At 40.0% G+C, this 19,091-nt stretch overlaps 1 protein-coding gene across 23 annotated transcripts in view; it reads left to right on the top strand.

The window, feature by feature from the left end:
* Positions 1 to 19,091, top strand: part of SCHIP1 (schwannomin interacting protein 1) — a 532,563-nt gene that overhangs the window by 479,312 nt on the left and 34,160 nt on the right. For 3 of the 23 annotated variants that reach the window (XM_069473019.1, XM_069473024.1, XM_069473017.1), the window contains exon 1: positions 10,060 to 10,363. The exons of the other annotated variants lie outside the window; for them this stretch is intronic. In XM_069473019.1, coding sequence (XP_069329120.1) covers positions 10,286 to 10,363 — 78 coding nt within the window. In that variant the 5' untranslated portion in view covers positions 10,060 to 10,285. Of the gene's footprint in view, positions 1 to 10,059; positions 10,364 to 19,091 lie in introns of those variants that run through there. 23 annotated transcript variants of the gene reach the window in all.

Raw genomic sequence — 19,091 nt, 5'->3', positions numbered from 1 at the left:
TACACGTAATATGAAGGTTAAGGGTGGGGAATATCAGTCCTCTACGGAGAGCTAATCTGTGTATGGCAAGGTTCCAAGTGATTAAATTACTATAATAATAAAAATGATTTTTCTTCTCTTTTCAGATAAGCTATTTATTTTTTGAAAGGCAAGGTACTCTAAGATTATTCCCTATATCTTTTCATTAGGTTCAATATGATATCATTGTTTTTGTAGGTCAAAAATCAGTATAAGATCAACAATTTCATCTGGAGAGGAGGGGTTATGTTAGTTTACTGCTTCTTCCAAACAAAGATAGATTGCTTTTATTTTATATGAACTATGATATATAACAGTGTCATTGTGTGTTTAATAGTTTTGAAGTATTTATTGCTTATTTCCACAATAAAATTAAGAGTATTGGGCAGATAACAATAGTCAATAGATTCTGTAACTCCATGGGGTTTTGTAGTAGAACTACCTTCATATGTGTGTTCCTTTGAAGTGCTCTCCCTGCATACATAACTCAGCAAAAACAGAAACATTAACCTTGAAGCCAAATCTTAATCCCTCTTAGAAATCTTAGCTGTAGAATCCAGCTGGCACCACATGCGAGTGGATTAGAAAAGGTGGTTTCTTTAAGTCAGCTTGATGTTTTCTTAGTTACTGGTGATATATATAGTTTGATGTTTTCCAGGAATTTCCCCTTTTTTTTGACAAGGGCTTATTTATTTATTTTTTAAGGATGATAGTGCAGTGGTTAAAGCTAATTCCTTAGGTTGGTATTTTTAGTGAGCTGATAGAATTTATTCAGAGGACTGATTCCTTTCCTCCCATAAATGATGTGTACCAAGATTTCTTAATGGAGAGTTTATGAATGGGGCTTCAGGGGCCATTTCCCCCAAATTATATGCACATATAGATGCATATTACTAGTATTATTACTATCATGATCATCGTCATCATCACAGCAATAATGGCCTTTTAACTGGTACCTGCTCCTGCACTTGCCCCCACCCCACAGTCTATTTTCCACTGTGTCCAGAATGAGCTTTTAAAACCAAAGTCAGATCATGTCCCATGTCGCAGAATTTTTCAAGAGTTCATCATCCTATTCCAAGTAAAAGCCCCCCACAAGTCCTCACGGGGCACACAGTGCCTTACATCAGCTGGTCCCTGTTTCCTCTGGGACTAGTCACCTACATGCCTGCTTCCTTCACTGCCCTCCCACCATGCTAGGCTGGCCATGCACCCCTGTTCCTTGTGCCTGGCATGTACCCCTCACCCCTTTGTATTCGCCAGACTTAGCAAATAACCTGCGGTGTTCAGGACATATTTGTACTAAAAGATTGTCGACTGTTTATCTGAAATTCACAGTCAACCAGGTATCCTACATTTTCTCTGGCCACCCTAGCTCCACAGCTCACTCTCTCACTTTCTTCAGTTCTTTATGCAAATATCACTTCTTGGAAAGACCCTCTCTGGACTCATTCATAAACTTCCAGCTCACCCATTCTATCCTAGTTACACTTCCCTAATTTATTTTTATACTTAGCATTTATCACCATCTATCATAGTACATATTTTACTTAATTATTTGTCAGTTTTCTGTCTCCCTCACTCCATGCTCCGTGAGGGCAGGGAGTTTTATATTTGTTTCATCTGCTTTCCCAGTGCTTAGAATAGGTCCTCTAGTAACATAGATGGACATGCTCACTAAATGTAAAACTGACCAAGAAAAAAGGTATTGTAAATACTATAGCATCATGGTTTCTTGTATCATGACTTTCGGTCCTACTCCTTCCCCTCCCCCCACCATCAACCTGCACTGTTTTCATTGTACCTGGGTCAGGTTATCCCCTTGTTTCTTGTTAGTTTTCTTGTCTGTGAAATGGCAGTTTCCAAGTTAACATCCTGGCATGTGATTTGGCAGGACTGGCCACTTTTCTGCATAAATCAGTCAGTTATCAATTAAGAGCCTCCTTTCTCTTGCCACTGTTTCTTCTGAGTACATCGCGGGTTCAGTGAGGATTGTTAAGGGGCCCAGGAAAACCATGCCTCACCTCATTTCCCAATGGCTAATACACAAATATAATTGTGTGTGATGCTAATATATAGAAATATAATTGATTCTTGTATATTGCTTTCTCAAGTAGATGATTGTTTTGAAAAAGAGAGTTTTACTGCTACCAAGATCTTGAACACCCCTGGTTGAGCAAGTATTTGGATACACTGTGCTTTGAACAACTTAAGCCAAGGAAAAATGAACAGAGAGAAATAGTCATGCAGAATTTTTCATGGTTGTTTGTTTTGTTTTGTTTTTAAAGGTTCTCACATTGTCATCGTCTGGGTGTGCTTTTCTCCCTCACAGGATTTACATTAGCAAAGAGGCATGTGTTGTTACTGAGGCATGTGTTGTCATTTTCCGTCGTAGCCCTGTTAGGAGATGGAGCTAGCGACCTCCATTTTCCAGTCTTGGGAGGAAGCCAATCTCTTCAGGAAAGAGCCCTGCCCGCAGCTTCAGGCCTGGCAGCCTTCAAGGGGCCAAATTCTTCTAAATGGTTTTTGATAGAGAGCTTAGAAATACTGTTAACTTAAAAGCACAAGTTTAGGTCAAAGAGTCCCTTTTGCTTAGAATCTCCTAAATATTTTTCCCCTTTTCCTGCAGTTAGGTTTTGGAATAAGTGTGCAAATAAAAACAATGACATGCTTTCATCCCTTTCTTGCCGTGGCTTAAAGGCCCTTCTGACGCCCCAGCCCCAGATACAGATAACACCGTCACGTTCTTAGCTACTATGGGAATGGAGACTTGAAAGAGAAAAAGTAAAACGCTGTGTAAATGACTCTCATCGTTTTCCTCCCTTGGGAGCATAAACACTCCTTTGAACACACACCTGGTCATGAGAAGCATGGTCAGAAATCTTTACTGCTTCCCCATGTTCCTTAAGACCCCACGTTCCAGACCCCTTTGTATAGCATTCAAGGCCTAACCAAGATCTGATCTCTCAGAAAAGCCTCTCCCTCCAGACCCTCCATTCCTTCCTCCACAAGCCATCAGTTCTTCTTTGCTGTGATGCCCCAGGCTGGGATGTCTCCTACCCACACACCACCTGTTTCCACCTCCTGTAGGCTAATGCGGCTTCCACAGTTCAAATGCCACCTCCTTTGGGAAACTTTCCGCTCTCCTCCCCTAGTCCAAATTTCTCCTTCTCAGTACACTTTGTTTTTACTTCTATTCGAACCCATTTATAGCTGTTAATATGTAGATGTGTCTCCCCATTAACAGGCCTCTTGAAGACAAGGACTTTATTTTAATTTCCACAAGCCCCTGCCTGACACACGGAGTTTGTGTTTAATAACTATTTGTTGTATTGAATTGTATTTTCTACAGTCAGTGTTGTTTTGAGTCCCCAGGATCAGGGTTTCCCATCATAACCCCAGAGAGAAGCTGAGATCTCTTCATTGCTGCAGGGAGTTGGTGAAGCTGATCCCAGCAGTCCATGTTCCTGGCTTCTGAGTATCTTGGCCAGTTGCCAGCACTTCAAACATCCCATGTGCCAGAATAGGGAATGCAGTGCAAGGAACAAAATAAATGCATGAGTGGGATGCATAGACATCCCACCCTTCCCAAAGACAATGCATTAAGAAAATACCTCCATGCCTTCTTCATCGAGAGAATTTTCCCAAGGTGAACCTCATGGTCTATCCCCAAGTGTTTTGTGAGTACTCATCCCCAAACTGCCTTTCTTAATATACTGAATTTTGTAAAGTTTTAAGACATCCCTTTGCCATATAGAGGGATGATTTTATTGCCTTATGGGACACCAAATTTTTCTGGGACAAAATGTTTCAGCCCAGTGGAAGTGTCATACCCAGCACATGAAATAAAAGACACCCTATATTAGTTTCAAATGATAAAACTAGGGAGTGTATCAATTTAAGTAGTACACCAAGATATTCTTAAGATTCTTGGTAGAGAAAGTAGTAAACAGCTCTTCATGCCTAGATTCTAGTGAGTTATTTAATGGTTAACAAAGGAAAGGAAATATATTCTATTCCTGTTGACACCAGGCCAAGTGAGGGCTCATTTTCCAATCCCTTCTTCCTGTGAATGAGAAAACAACGTATCAAATTTGAGTTCATTGATGATTCCACCCAATGTAAGCCTCGTATCATCTACAGCAGGGCAAAGTATATTGGAATGGAAAAGGGAATTTCAAAGCATTTTAGTGCACTATTTGATAGAGGCTTTTAAGTATAAGTTCCATGAAACAATTTTCTGTCTTATTTATTAATGGATTTATTAATTTTTTTGATTGGGAAAATTTTTTTCCATAGTTAATGCTGCAGAGTACTTTGTCCTCATTGTTTTGCCTGTTTGAAGTACAGTTGTGTTCTGCCTTGTCAAGATATAGTTATCGTTTTCTGAGGAGACGGTAGCCTTAAAAATTAAGAGAATAATTTTGGATGTAAATTCATCTGCATTTGTTTTTAGCCAAGACATCTGAAAATTTATAGTAATTTATATGCTTTACCACAAAAGGAGCACAGTGATAAGTGTCCCAAATGGAAAAGAAAATTAACAGGGCTTCATTATGGGCCTGATTTGAAATAGAAATTTAGTGCAAGCACATCATTCTTATTTGAAGTAGCACTTGGGGCTTCAAACTTCATGATTTAGACTTCAAGTGATTTTAAGAAATAAATATGTAAGACGTATTTTAAGCCAAAGGTCTAGTATTTTCTTTCAGAAAGGACGGTGGGAGGGGATGGGAAGGAAATGGGGGCATCTCTTTGGGACATATCACTGCTTCGATGCTTTTTTGAAAGTAGAGACCCCATATTCATGTATATGTATATATATAAAATCATGGGTAACCAATCACAGTTTCACATACAGGAGCTCAACATTAATAGAGCCATATCCCATTGTTTATTTATATTCTCTATACCAAGGGGAAATTTGAAATCTTGATGTACTTAGTATTCTCCTGTGTACTATATAGAAGCTTCAGAAACTACCAAGCTTCCTGAAATAGAAAGTAATTTGACAAAACTACTTGAATTCAAAAGAAAATAACCATCAGAAAGGCCTAGTGACAATCCATGTAGAAAAGCCATTAACAGGGAAAGAACACACAGAGAACATAATGAGGGCATTAAAATCAGTCCCATGTGGAAGCCATCAGAGTGACCCGCAGCTGAGTTTCTCGTGCTCAGTTTTCAGTTGGGCAGAAAGGTTTACAACTCTGGCCTTCGGTCCTTTTTGATGTGGGAAAACATTTGAAACTCTGTCTACTCCCAACACCACCAGCTACCCTGGCCAACACTCCTAATGTCATTATCTTAATTTTTAAAATAGGTACTGAAAAGTCCATTTAAAAATCATCTGCATATTTTCATGGCTTTTCTAGTGATCACAATACCTTAATTGAAAAGCAAATCAAATTTAGATGAACTTTGCACATAAGAAAAAAAATTTATTTGAAAAGCAATTATAAATCTAGCGTATGAAGTATGGACATTAAAGCTGAGGGGAAAGCAGTAGGAGACTGAAGGGTTAATCAGGATGAAATTGAGTTTCTGTCTATGAAGAGAGAAAGCTTTTGATAATGCATAAGTGATTTCTCAGTAATGTGGTCAGTGTTCTCAGAGTCAATAATTTCCACCAGTGGCTGGTAATGATCATTTAAAAGCATCAGCTCATGTGTGCAATGTGCCTTGCAATTCAGATCATGGCTCAACAGGAACTGAAGCTCTCCATGCCAGTCCTTGAATTTCAGGGCAGGAGGGTAGGAAGAGGCCCCTTCAACCTCAGGGATTCTAAGTGGTTATGAGTACGTTTTCTAAGGGAGAACATTAGTATTTAGGCCCATCTATGCCTGGACAGGTCATTTTAGAGAAAGCAGCAGCAGAGGAGGAACCAGAGACAATCCCTGTGGGAAGGATAGGAGCGCCTCTCTCCCCTTGTTTGCATAGCCGCTGCCAAACCACCAGGCATTACATTCAAGTCTCTGCTGAGATGGTGTTTGGTTTTGTTTTTTCTTTTCCCATATTCATTTGAACCTCTTGAAAATGAAATTAATTACAGTATTGATCCCAAGCATCTGAAGTCAGGGTCTTGCCGCCCTGTCTGGAAATATGGTCTGAAATAGAAGGATAATGGATTTTTATAATGATTTTTTTTTAAGTTTTAGAGCAGTGCTTCTAAAATTTAAGATGTACCCCAAAATCTTAGAGATCTCTTTTTTAAAATGCAATTTCTGATTCAGTAGGTCTTGAGAGGGACCTGAGAGTTTGCATTTCTATTATAGTAAGTTTCCAGGTGCTGTCGATGCTCTGGTCAGAGAACATGCTTTGAGTAGAAAAACTCTAGGCAGCATCAAGGATCAGTCCTATCACACCCGATAGGAAACTGTCAGATATCTTAAGCTGGCACAAGCCCTCATGACAACAGTGGTACAGCTCTGTCTGGAAAGCGTTGGGCTGAGGAGCCTGCCTATGTGCTGAGCTTCTTTAGGGAGGGTGCAAAGTAATAGTACCACCACTGGGGCTGTCCTTCAAGATCGTACATCCATGTTTCAGGAGATGTTCTACCACTTGTCTTTATATAATACTCATTAGAGGATCACTTATGACAAGAAAAGAGGTGGGGGTAGAGGAGTGGAATGGTCTTTTAGTAATCTCATTGCTAATGCTTTTTGCTGGTGTTTGGTTGGGAAACTTCCATCTTAGATTTTGAGGTGCCTTTCCCAAAAGGCATACATTAATATATCATGCATATATATGCATATATATGTATATAGCTAATATGTTAGTAATACATAAATACTAATTTGTATGTATATGCATACACATAATCAGGAGAGTTCAGTTTTTCTCATTTTAACTGTATATTTAAGCTCATCCAGTTTAAATTAAAGTAAAAATTTGTTAGTAATGGGTCTTCGCCTTTTTTGTATCTTTACTGAGTCTTGTAATCTCTAAATATTTATAACTTCATCTATGTTAGCTATTGATTATAGGTTGCTAATTGGATGAGGATGCTAACCCAGGTAAGAGACTGAAATTCTTGTAACAGCTGAACTCTAAGTAGAGTGAACTGAGATCTAGAAATCAGTACAGCCACAGAGCCAGGAGCAGAATGCTGCTTTGCTGCTATTGTGAAAGAGCCATTTTTCAGGTCTTTAGAGCTTTCCAAGCTCTGGTCTGCAGAGTGTGCAGGGCCTGCAGGGTCCTAGGGCTTCTTGTCCACAGAGCTTTCCTGAGAGGCTGTGCTGGGGGCTGGGATAACAGGATAATGATGCATGCAGGTGGGCGTGGCAGCCCCCTCCTTCAACCAGAGCAGACCCATTTTTACCTTTTGAACATATGTGGGTTCCACAGATTTCAGTTGAAAAGCACTAATGTAAACTATTAATGTTTCCTACTGTGGACAACATTTCGAGGAAACATTTGAAACAGCATATTCATTTCTCCTCTGTTCACATAGTTATTCAACAGCTCTTCATTGTGCACTTATTGTGTGCAAAGCAGTGTTCTAGATGCTGTGGCATAAACAAGATGAGTAAACACAAATCCCTGTCCCCTTGGAAAAAAGCTTCAAACTATAATCGCTACTGGAAAGAAGCCACAATGATGCCAAAGCATCATCGCAAAGTAGAAAGGAAAATTCACCATACAGCTTGCTAGGTCATGACCATCAGGGAAGCAGCTTTCCTTTCATTTCTTGAGGCTTCATTAGCAGGGCATATGTGCTGGGTGTTCCAGATTTATGATTTATAAAACATTGATTCAGTGCATGATGTTGTTAAATGGGGAACACTGCTGGATTTCTCTGTGTTGAACTCTAATTTTTAAAAGCTATGCTTGATTATTTTGTTGGGTATAATTGTTTTTTTATGGAGGCAGCTGGCAGGCAGTGGAGGGAGCCAGTCTAGCATACCCATTTAGAACATGGGCCACAGAGGCAGAGAGCACAGATTCACATTCTGACCTGACCATTGACTGACTAGCTGCCACGCCTTAGGCAAGTTACTTAACCTTACTGAGCTCTCTTCACTCAGCTATAAAATGCAACTGATGATAATGTCTACTCCAAAGGGTTATTGAGAGGATTGCAGACATATGTAAGAGGCACGTGTAAAGGGCTTGGCACAAGGGTGGCTCTTGTTGTTGTGTTAACATATGTCATGTAAGAAGGTTCATACATCCTTCATTTTAACTAACCTCCTTTGGCAGGATTTAATGTACATAGGGTCCTTCAAAGTAGAGCATTCTTCATTTTAACCCCAAAGCCTTTGCCTTGATGAATTCTCCTGCCCTGTGAACCTCTGCACTGGGGGCAGCGCTCAGTGGCCAGCATTGCCACGGCCCTGGGAAGCATTCTGGAGTGAGGGTCCCGGGGTCTGGAGGAGAGCAAGACAGGGGAGATCTCTGCGAGGGAGCAGCCCTGCCCAAATGCAAGTACGTCCCATGAGACACAACTTGCTATTGTAATGTTGGACAAATGGGCAATTCATTCTCTTGGGAACTGAGGTGGGGGGATGAGAATGGAGTGAAGGGAGAATTTAGATTTGGATCAGGGGCTGTGGAGGAAAGTATTTACTTTATAGAAGTGGGGCTGTAATAAACTACCTTGAGACTCATTTATGCCACAAACTGAATTTAAAAAAAATTACAGGCCGGGCGCGGTGGCTCACGCCTGTAATCCTAGCACTCTGGGAGGCCGAGGTGGGCGGATCGCTTGAGCTCAGGAGTTCGAGACCAGCCTGAGCAAGAGCGAGACCCCATCTCTACTAAAAATAGAAAGAAATTATATAGACAGCTAAAAATATATATAGAAAAAATTAGCCGGGCATGGTGGTGCATGTCTGTAGTCCCAGCTACTCGGGAGGCTGAGACAGGAGGATCGCTTGAGCTCAGGAGTTTGAGGTTGCTGTGAGCTAGGCTGACGCCACGGCACTCACTCTAGCCTGGGCAACAGAGTGAGACTCTGTCTCCAAAAAAAAAAAAAAAAAAAAATTACAGAGAGAAATAAGTAGACCACTGAAGGTGAGCATGTCAGCAGAGCTCCAGATGCCAGAGCTTACCTTGAATGGCATTTTTGCTCTTAGAACTCTGTTCTTAGCAGTGTTGCAGTTGCTCAAGAATCTATATTAGAAAATTAGTGGACTAGGATGCTTGCTGCTTTCTATCCAAGCATGTCAGAGTGTAAGATGGTGTTGCTGAATGGAGTCTTGGCCTTTGAATTCTTCTCTGGCCCATTTCTCCTGCAAACAGGAACTTTGTTTTTTTGAAGTAAACAGTGGATATGATTTTTAGTTTATGACAGTAATACTGCGACAGTGATGAGTGTGTGCTCTTCCGTTCGTCTGCTTTTTGCACCAGGACATCCTCCAGCTGTGGGCCTTCCTCCCTGTATGTAAAGCTTGTAAACAAAACCAGAAGCCTTGGGAAAAGAGTAAAGAGAGCAGCAGAAAGAACGTTTGCTTTTGTGAAAAAGCCCGCCACTGGTTGAATTTAAAGAAAAGTTGATGGATCTTTTTCTCTTGCTTATATTAATAGAACAAAGCACTGCTCATAGGGCCGAGGTCCTTCTCTGTGTTGGAAGTCAATTTCAGCCTTGTGCTGGGACTCCTAACAGAAGATGAAACTTTTATATCTGATTTTAAGAAATGATCGGTTTGGGGAAAAAGAAAAAAAAAAAAAGCAAACATCTGTCTTACAGGTCAGCCTTTAAATTATACTGTTTTCATTTTGTCGTGGGATACCAGGCTTTTAACTCACTAGTAAAGTCTGTGAAGCTGGAAGTTTTAGCATCTATTTTTATCCCACACAGTCCACCCCTGGTTTGGAATAAGATTGCTAGTTTTCCTTGCAGAACTCTAATCCACACTCAGCCGTGAACCGAGGAGTTGAGTCAGCTGGCTGAAGCTTTGTGCCTCTCTTTTCCTTTATTGGGAACAGGAAAGGTGCTGTGGAGAGGAATCCGGGCGGGATCATTCAGGGGAAGGTGACAGCAGATGGTGGGAAGGCTGAACTCTCAACCAGCGGGGTGTCAGGAGCAGAGTGAGCCTCAGAGAACGGCAGCTGCCCAGCGCCAGAGCAGGGACAGAGCAGGGAGGCTGGGCGGGGCGGTGTCTACAGGACAGAGGGGGAAGAACACACACACTGGGCACAGACTTTTAGCTGGCTCTCCATGTCAGCATGAGCAGTAGTAGCCAGGGTGCCGGGTAATTGGCACCTCAGCCTATCCGAATTCATGGGAGGTTATTTCTTAAGTGAAATTCTAAAGAGTTAAAGGATGAATTTGGACAGTGATGGAATGGATGACATCATCAGTCAAGAATCCTTATTGGATATGGAGGGGAATTATAAAAAGGTAAGGGGGGAGAGCTCTTTTGTTTATAAACAATTGGACCATTTTTCTAACTGGGAGAAAGATCACTCTTGAGGAGTGGCCAAATTCCACACTCAGTGGCCATTGCCATAATATAGTCAAGAAAACTAAATGCACAGAATTAAATGCATTAAGCTAAGAGAGTTCTTTCTGCCTTTCCCAGCTTATATTCATTAATATATTTATAGCATTAACTAAAATACACATGTTGTTTTTCTGAAGTTGAAAAAAATTCTTTTATGCATTTAATTGCTAGGCAGGCTTTTAACATAAAGGAGTATTTTAAAAATTATTGACAGTTCACCTGTTATAATTGCTAGCATGTTTAACCTATTTTTCCAAGTTTGACTTTTTTAGCAATGAAAAATATAAAGCTTTATTAAGAAAAATGGGAGTGTTAAAAATTGTTACAGTATCTGTTAATCCTTTGCTTGCCTTTTCTTTTGAAAGTTAGTAAATATATTTTGAGAATGTTATATATGGTAATAACAGGCCCAAGTAAAAATAGTTTTAGTTATATGGGTGAGGTCATGAAATTAAACTACAAGTATATACTTGTCTGTCCACAGAAGGCTAAACACACACTATGTCCTTTCCCTTTGTTATTTGCTGTAAGTCAAATGTAGTTCACAATGTAGCACAATATGAAGAATAAGGGCCCTTCCATCGTGCACCTGGAGATGAAGACCTCTTTTCCTTCAGAGACAAATATCAGTTAATATAGCCTGATAGAACAGTAAAACTTGCTGCTAAATTTTGTTTGCTCAAATACATCATTAACTTTTTTCCCCAGAGTGAGATATGGAAAGAACCTTGTATCATGATAAATCTTTAAGCATAGTAATATAAAATATGGCAGTTTATATCGTATATATTATATAAAATAATTGTGTGAGTGTGGGGGCTATTTTAAGTATGTACTTTATTTCTTAGAGTAGTTAACAATAGCTTATGTTCTCTCTCCAGAAGCTGAGAAAGAACTTAAATATGTAAAAGAGGTTTCAAGGATCTGCCATGTTGCCCTGTGCGTTTTTCATTCCCTGTGATTCCCAGGAAGGGAACGAGTGCCCAAGGTGATAAGTTCTCCAAGTCCTGAAACCCTGACCTATCTCAGCTGTCTGCTCCTCCCGGAAGCAATGTGCAAAAAACACTTGGGACACTCTGCCATAAGAGTGGGATCACTTACCCGACCCTGCAGAACGAGTGTGCCCTTCTCATACTTCCTCTGTTTTCAGTGCCAAAGAACTGGGCACAGTTGCCTTTGTCAAACCATTTCTCATAATGAAAAGTGTAGGTCAGTTTGCGCTTAGAAAAAATGAAAGACAAACCATTGCTAATGCATTAACAATAAAGTCATGACCACTGTAGTTTTATTCTACTTAGAAACAGAGAGCGAGAGAACCCAGATGCCTGGAATAAGTGAGTGATGACATGCTGGCAACCTGAGACAGGGCTGACTAAAGCTACAAACATGGAAGGCTCAGGGAGCTTTAAATCATCAATAACAACAAAACAGTCGCATTGTGTAACCCGTTATCTAACTAAGGCAGTAGAATGCTGCATGTCATTTCAGGAGAAATAGTATCTGGTAAGTTAGTACAAAAAACCACTAGATGAAACTTCTAGATGTGTGGAATGCTTAGAGATCAGCATATCGTATTCTGGACCCAAAATGTGAGAGTTGTTCTCTTGTCATTTTGGCTTTTTGAATACCTTTCTCAGGCAGAGTGCTGTCAGATTTAAGTATGTCATGGTTACATTGAAGTCTTCATTATGCTTTTAAGAACCACTATCTGTAATCTCACTAAGAGCTTCTAGTGAAACAGGGCAACATATGCTTTTTTAAAATGTAAAGAATAGGAAAACAGTTACTAAGCATAAAACACTTTCACTAATTAGAATCTTCCTTTTCTAATTTTTTTTCTCTAATGTTTTTGTTGTTTGGTTGGCTAAGTAGAAAATTAAATCATAAAAACAGTGCTCTGAAGGCTTTTTTGACCTTGTATCCTTCAGTAAAATGTTCTTGAGTCTATGCCTCTAATATACATATATTTTATTAAGAAATTACACTCAGTCACCATCATAAAAATATGTTATGTGTGTAAAACATATACACAAGTAGATATTTTAAGGAATAAAATATTTAAAATATAAACTTAAAAGTTCTAATATTTCTTTTTTCAACTCCTCTGGTACTCTGACCCACTTTGAGGTCACTTGTCAAAAACGATTGGAAAATCGATATACCCCTGCCTAGGTACCATAGAATTCCCTGAACCAGTTACACTAATAAATACCACATGTGTGTAGGGATTATTTTACAGGGTTGTTTTAAAGTCAGACAAACAGCCTTTGGGGGAAAGGTCACTTTCTGATGACCAAAATTAGATTCCACCGAGGCAAAGGAAGGAAAAGATTATACATCTGTTCTTTTCCTTGGGGAAAGTCCTCATTGTAAGAAAGATGTTTCATTAAGGACCTCTGGTTTACTCAATAATAACAGTAAAACTGTACTCAACATAAAACAGATCTTAATGTTTAGGAAGAAAAATACAGACTTCAGCAGAACCTGAGGTGTGTGTGTTTCAGCCCATTATTTCCCTGTCCTGCTGTGAGCAACTTCTGATCCTCTGGTTAAGAACCACACAGCGGATTGTCTTCAGGACCAGGTGGCACGAAGCACAGGAGTCACCGTGCTGATTCATTCCACCATCACTTACCAACAGCCGCCCCGTGTTCCCGGCATTGTGCACGGCACCAGGATCGCAGGAGACTGAGCTTTCCCTGCCGGAGCTTACAGTCCGAATGGGAAGGCACATAGACAAGTAAGCTACTCGCAATTGATGCTTCCTGGAAGAGGGTTCAGATGGCAGCCAGTGTGGACTTCTAAACTTTGCAGCCCACGCCGTCTCGGGCGGGGTAGGATCCAAATTACACTAATGGAGAGAGAGAAAAAAATTTAAAGATTTAACATAGACTATGGCAGAAGACTGGCTCCAGCTTTGTCCCAGGGCAGAGAAAATGCAGGGAAATTGGCTTTGCCCTCTGTTCCCAGGCTACTTTGCACAGAATGAAGGAACTGAGGACAGGGCGATGTGTGTGCCCAGGACTGGGCAAGCCTCTTGCCTGGCTTTGTTCCTCAGGGGTGCTGTCTCTAGCATTGTGCATCCAATTATGGAGAAAGATTAGGGAGGCCCCCGTGAAAAAATTAAAAGGCTGGAAGGAACAATATTTAAAGTGAAGCCACAGCTGCGCCTCATGTTTTTTTTAAAAGGTGAATGGAAATGACTGCTTGAGATAAACTGCAATAAACAGGAACACAGAATGCCAGCTGCCATTCCAGACAAGCGCTGTGCCCTCCCCACACAATTACTGAGGAAAAGCAGCCGTCGACCTCCATTAACCCTCACGTCCTCCTGTCTGTGAAGGCTGAATATGCCTGAGGAACCACGTCAAGTCACCGAAGCCTGGGGCCTGGCCCCACCTCAGCCACCTGGGGAAGATCTCTTCCCTTTTGTGGGCCAAGGTCTCCTTTTCTTTAAAGGGGGGAATCAGCCCTGCCAGTCTTAGCTGTTATAAATAGGAAGCCTCCTGGCTCCTAGTTCAGGGTCCGTTCCGTCATATCACCCCACTGGCGCACCTCGGGTATGGTCAGGGAACGGGTCGTTTCTGGTAACTAGATTTTCCAGTTAAATGCCAGGCATGTTAAATTTATTCTCGCTCTTCCCACACATGTGTACACATATGCACACATAGCTGCATGTACTCATGCATGTGCACACGCACACAGGCACCCTTTTCCATGTCATAGTTGTCTTCCTCAGCTTCTCTGCTTTGTCTCCTTCCCCCTATTCTCATCAATTTCCTTAGGCTTCTAGCTCTCTTTCGTTTTTGTGTATGTGTATGGCTTTCTAAAAATTGAGATATAATTCACATATATAAAATTCACCATTTTAAAGTATACACTCTGATGGCTTTTAGTATATTCATACAGTTGTGCAAACCATCATCTAATTCCAGAACATTTTCGTCACCCCCAAAAGAAACCCTATTCCCATTAGCAGTTACTCCCAAGTTCCTCCTTCTCTTAGCCTCTCATAACCACTAATTTACTTTCTGTCTCTATAGATTGGCCTGTTCTAGATACTTCTGGCTCTTTTTTTTTTTTTCCTCCCTTTCTCCACTCTTCTCACTACCTAACCCACCGTTTTAATATTAACAACGGCTACCATTTAATAAAGTTTTCTTTCTATGCCAGGCACTGTGCCAAGCACTTTCTATATAGCATTTCATTTAATCATTAAAACAACATAAAATATGCATTATCTCATCTTTCAAAAGAATAAACTGGGGCTCAAAAAGTTTCAGTAACTTGCTCTCGTGTCTGAGTCAGTATGTTAACCTGGGTTTTCTCGACTCCAAATCCCCCGCCCCTGCCTCCTTTCTGGTCGTGTGTCTGTGTCCTCCTCTCCCAGATCCTAAGTCCATCCTGACACGGGGGGTTGAGGACACTGTCTTCCTGGCGGTGGATTAAGGTTTGCCCGTTTCATAACCATGCAGTAGGTGTTTTGGACTGTTGTGTTCCTGACGGTGATACTGAATGACTGTGATGGATTTACAGGCTCCTAAAATGGCACCTGTTAAAAATAGAGTTGCCAGATAACACTACCCTGTGTGCAAAAGTAGTCTCTGTGGGCAATCATTTGAGAACCAGAAGGAGCTCAGGCTCATTCCCAGCAGTTTGGCTTTTGGATATGCTGCTCATAGGGGAGGAAAATCATTTAGTTTTCAACTGTATCCCTCTAGGACAGGGGTGGGGAACATTTGCATGTTGGAAGGCTGCAATAATTTAGCTGTAATCAAATAAGGCCACATTCAAGAAACTTCAATTAGATATATTTAAAAAGGTACATTATTTTATAAAAATCTAACTACTATGAACTTAATAATTTCAAAAAATGATAACTATTTTTTAATTTTAAAGTACCTTTTAATGACTTTGTTGTGCCTGCTTTTTGTTGGAAAGCATTTGAATATTTGGTCGTAGCATGGAGGTCTGCATTTTTAGCTGATCCTCTAGATGGGTATCAGTCGTTTGTGAACCTAAGGGCGTCTTGATTTGGGTTAGGTAGGAGACTGTAGATTTGCAGCAATAAGTGGTTGAAAAGCAAGAACGCATTTTTCAAGCATGTTACTGAAGGCATGGGTATTCTACTGCATTTTTCCATATTTCAATTGGATCTTTCTTTGCATCAAACAATGACTTGAAAATGTCATCTACCAAGAGCTCAATCTATTCCATCAGTAGTTCTTTAGGTTTCTTGGTGATATCAACTAGGTGAGACTGAAATGCTAATTTGAGTGTGATGTCATGATTCTCAAAGTCAGTGAACCTTTCATTGTATTCTCCAATAGGTCTATAACAGCTGCATATTCTTCAAATGATTCACATATATCACCCTGCTCATCAGTGACCTTCGCTAACTGGGGAAAATGTTTATCCAAAATTTTCTTTTTAAGAAGTGTTTTGAACAAATAGATTTTTTGAAATGCTTGGATTTTTTTTGCCACATATCATATATAGACTTAGTTTTACCTTGCAAAGAAATATTCAAGTCATTTTGATTTGATACATCAGACAGAAATGCTGCATTCCTATAGAAATCTTTCAATAATTCAAATTGCTGATTCTGTTCTTCATAAAATTTATCTATCTGTTCTCACAGGGATAAAATTTTGGTTAATGCCTGTTCCTGCGATAGCCAATGCACTGTAGAATGATACAGCAAATCCACACTGAATACCTCATGTTCAACTTTAGCATGTTACACAACTGACTATGCTGTGTTGCATTTGCACAAATATAGTTAACAATATTTATAACTTGTTGCAAATTGTCACTTAAAAGAGTAACTTTAGTGCAGAGGTTTTGCTGATGCAAGCTATAATAAAAAAAAATGAGAGCATTTGTATCTGTTAATATATTTTTTTTTTTTTATCTATGCAACAAACCCTTCACATTTTCCTGTCATGGAAGGTGCACCATATGTAAATACATTCACTAAATTTACCAAAGTTGACCCAACTTCATGACATTTATCTTGAAAATTGTTGAAGATATCTACTCTCTGTGTTCTGTTTGCAAGAGTGCCCAAAGTGAGTAACTCTTCATAGCAAAGAAAATCTTCTGTTATGACGTGAACGAAGTATAAAACCTGCGCCAAGGCAGTAGTATCAGTTGATTCATCCAAAGTGATTGAATAATATATATTTTCATTTTGAAGTGTTGCATAAATGTTAAGTTGAAGGCTAATTCATGCTGTTGATCAGATATGGTTCTCCTTGAAAGAGGCAGTTGTTTGTACTTTGTAACATTATCAGGGTCTAAACATCCTATGATTTCAACAATGCATTCTTTCACAATATCTACATCACTGAACGGCTTCTCTTTTTCCCCAAGTATGTAGCCACTTTATAAGTTGCTTCAGTGGCACTATTTCCAGGTGTTCTTGGTGCTTGAAAGAATTGTCTTTGCTTTTGCTTTTCATCTTTTTTTTTTTCTTCTTTTTCTTTTTTGAGACAGAGTCTGTTACTCTGTCACATGGAGTAGAGTGCAGGGGCGTCATCATAGCTCACTGCAACCTCAAACTCCTGGGCTCAAGTGATCTTCCTGCCTCAGCCTCCCAAGTAGCTGGGACTACAGGTGTGCACCACTGTGCCTAACTAATTTTTCTATTTTTAGTAGAGACGGGGTGGGGGAGTCTCACTCTTGGTCAGGCTGGCCTTAAACTCCTGAGCTCAAGCTATCCTCCTGCCTCAGCCTCGCAGAGTGCTAGGATTACATGTGTGAGCCACTGTGTCCGGCCTGCTTTTCATCTTTTACTTTCTGCAATACAACCTTTCATGCCTCTTCCTCTAATTTAAAATATTTGTGGACCTTATGAGTGTTATAATGGTGATGAGCACTGAATTTCTTTAATGTGGATATTGCAGTATCACCAAGCAAGCAAATCATCTTATCTTTAGCAGAAACAAGATAATATTGCAGTTCCCAATCCTCATTAAAAAATCTGTTTTCTTCCTTCAGCATTTTCTTGATCTTCTTTGACATGATGGGCTGTTAAGTAGACAGAATTAAAAAATACTGTCAAGCTGTGCAACTTCTCACAAATTTTACTTCAGACAGAAACACAGTGCACTGATGTCAAAAGCTGATAACAGACTGGTGTGCTTGACCCCCATAAACTCCCACCGACCAGCCTCATGCAGTAGTGGCGCCAGTCAAGAACTAACTCACGAGTGTAGCAGCTGTCATTTTAGCCCTTATGGCTTACTAATGTTCTAATTGTGCTTGTCAATTTGGGAGGATGATGTCATTGAAACTTATTTTTTTAAGTCGGCTCATTTTAAAAATAAAATAAAAATATAAAAGATGAATAAAGATGTGTTAATAAAAGGATTTGTTCTATAAAATTTGGATTCAATCAAAAGGCCCCACTTAAGGACCTAGAAGGCTACATTTGGCCTTAAGGCCACAGGTTCCTCATCCCTGCTCTGGGATGTAATGTTGAAAGACAGTAGTCATCTTTGTGGGTTGCATGATGAACTCCTTTACCTTCACCAAAGTTCCCATTCTAAGTGACTGCCGAACTTTAATCCTAGGTGCTTTTTAAATACCTTTGCTCTGATCCTTAACAAATAGAATACTCAAGTGTTAGCCACTCTGCACAATGTCACTTCTGTCTGCCTGCTTCTGTTTATGTCACTTCCCTGCAACATGAGAAGAAGGAATGTAGTCAACACTAGGAAAAGCCATCCTCACAGACTAATTGTAAACAAACATCTTCATTCCCTGGACTGGCATCTCAGCACTTTTGATGTCAGCCAATTCTCAAGTAAAACAGGTGTCAGAAGGCTCTGGGTCCCGGAGTCCTTCTCCTTGGGTGCCCATCCTGGACTTTGGGCATCCAAGGCCAGCTCTCTCATGAATACCGGTTGTGAGCAAGTTGCAGTCTAAGGACCCAATGTTTCCTGAGAGCCCAGGCTGACACCCAGCCAAAGAAACTTGTTTAGACACATTGGCGCAAGGATGCAAAGATAAGAAATTTCAACAGCATTTTAGGAAACCTGATTTGGTGGCTCATCATGACCTTTCTGGGATATTTATTATTAAGTTCCTGAAATGTAAAATGTCAGCAATACAAAATGAAAAAAAGTGTCCAGATTTTAATATCTATTCAGTGATAAAATGGAAAGATACCATGTTATATAACTTATATTTTTACTAATAATAAAAAAACACTTCCCAGGGGATAAAATAAGATGCAAGAACTTGAAATAACCTGCATAGTGCAAGTATTTAAGCACTTGACATTCAAAAGCATGCAATTTATGGAATACTCTTTCTATTTTGATCTTGTGATAGATCCAAGGTTTATCTCAGTGAGAAAATAATTAAAAAGTACTATCAGTATATTTGGGTTTTCTTTTTGCTTTTTTGTTAGAAAGAAAACTAATAAAATTTGCCTAGTGAACAAATAAGTTCTGTACTTCTGGGTCATGTTTAAGAGCCTCAGACTCCCACACACTGTAATGCTGCTTATGAATGTTAGAATAAAACTATCTTACAAGCTGAGAAAAGAAACAAGAGTGACTACTATTTTCCTAAAGGAAAAGTACTTTTCCACAGGGAGCCCCAGAATCCCAGTTG

This window comes from Eulemur rufifrons, chromosome 7, assembly GCF_041146395.1.
Source record: "Eulemur rufifrons isolate Redbay chromosome 7, OSU_ERuf_1, whole genome shotgun sequence".
Lineage (NCBI taxonomy): Eukaryota > Metazoa > Chordata > Mammalia > Primates > Lemuridae > Eulemur > Eulemur rufifrons.
Note: the sequence above shows the minus strand (reverse complement) of the source record. Positions and strands in the feature narration are given on the sequence as shown.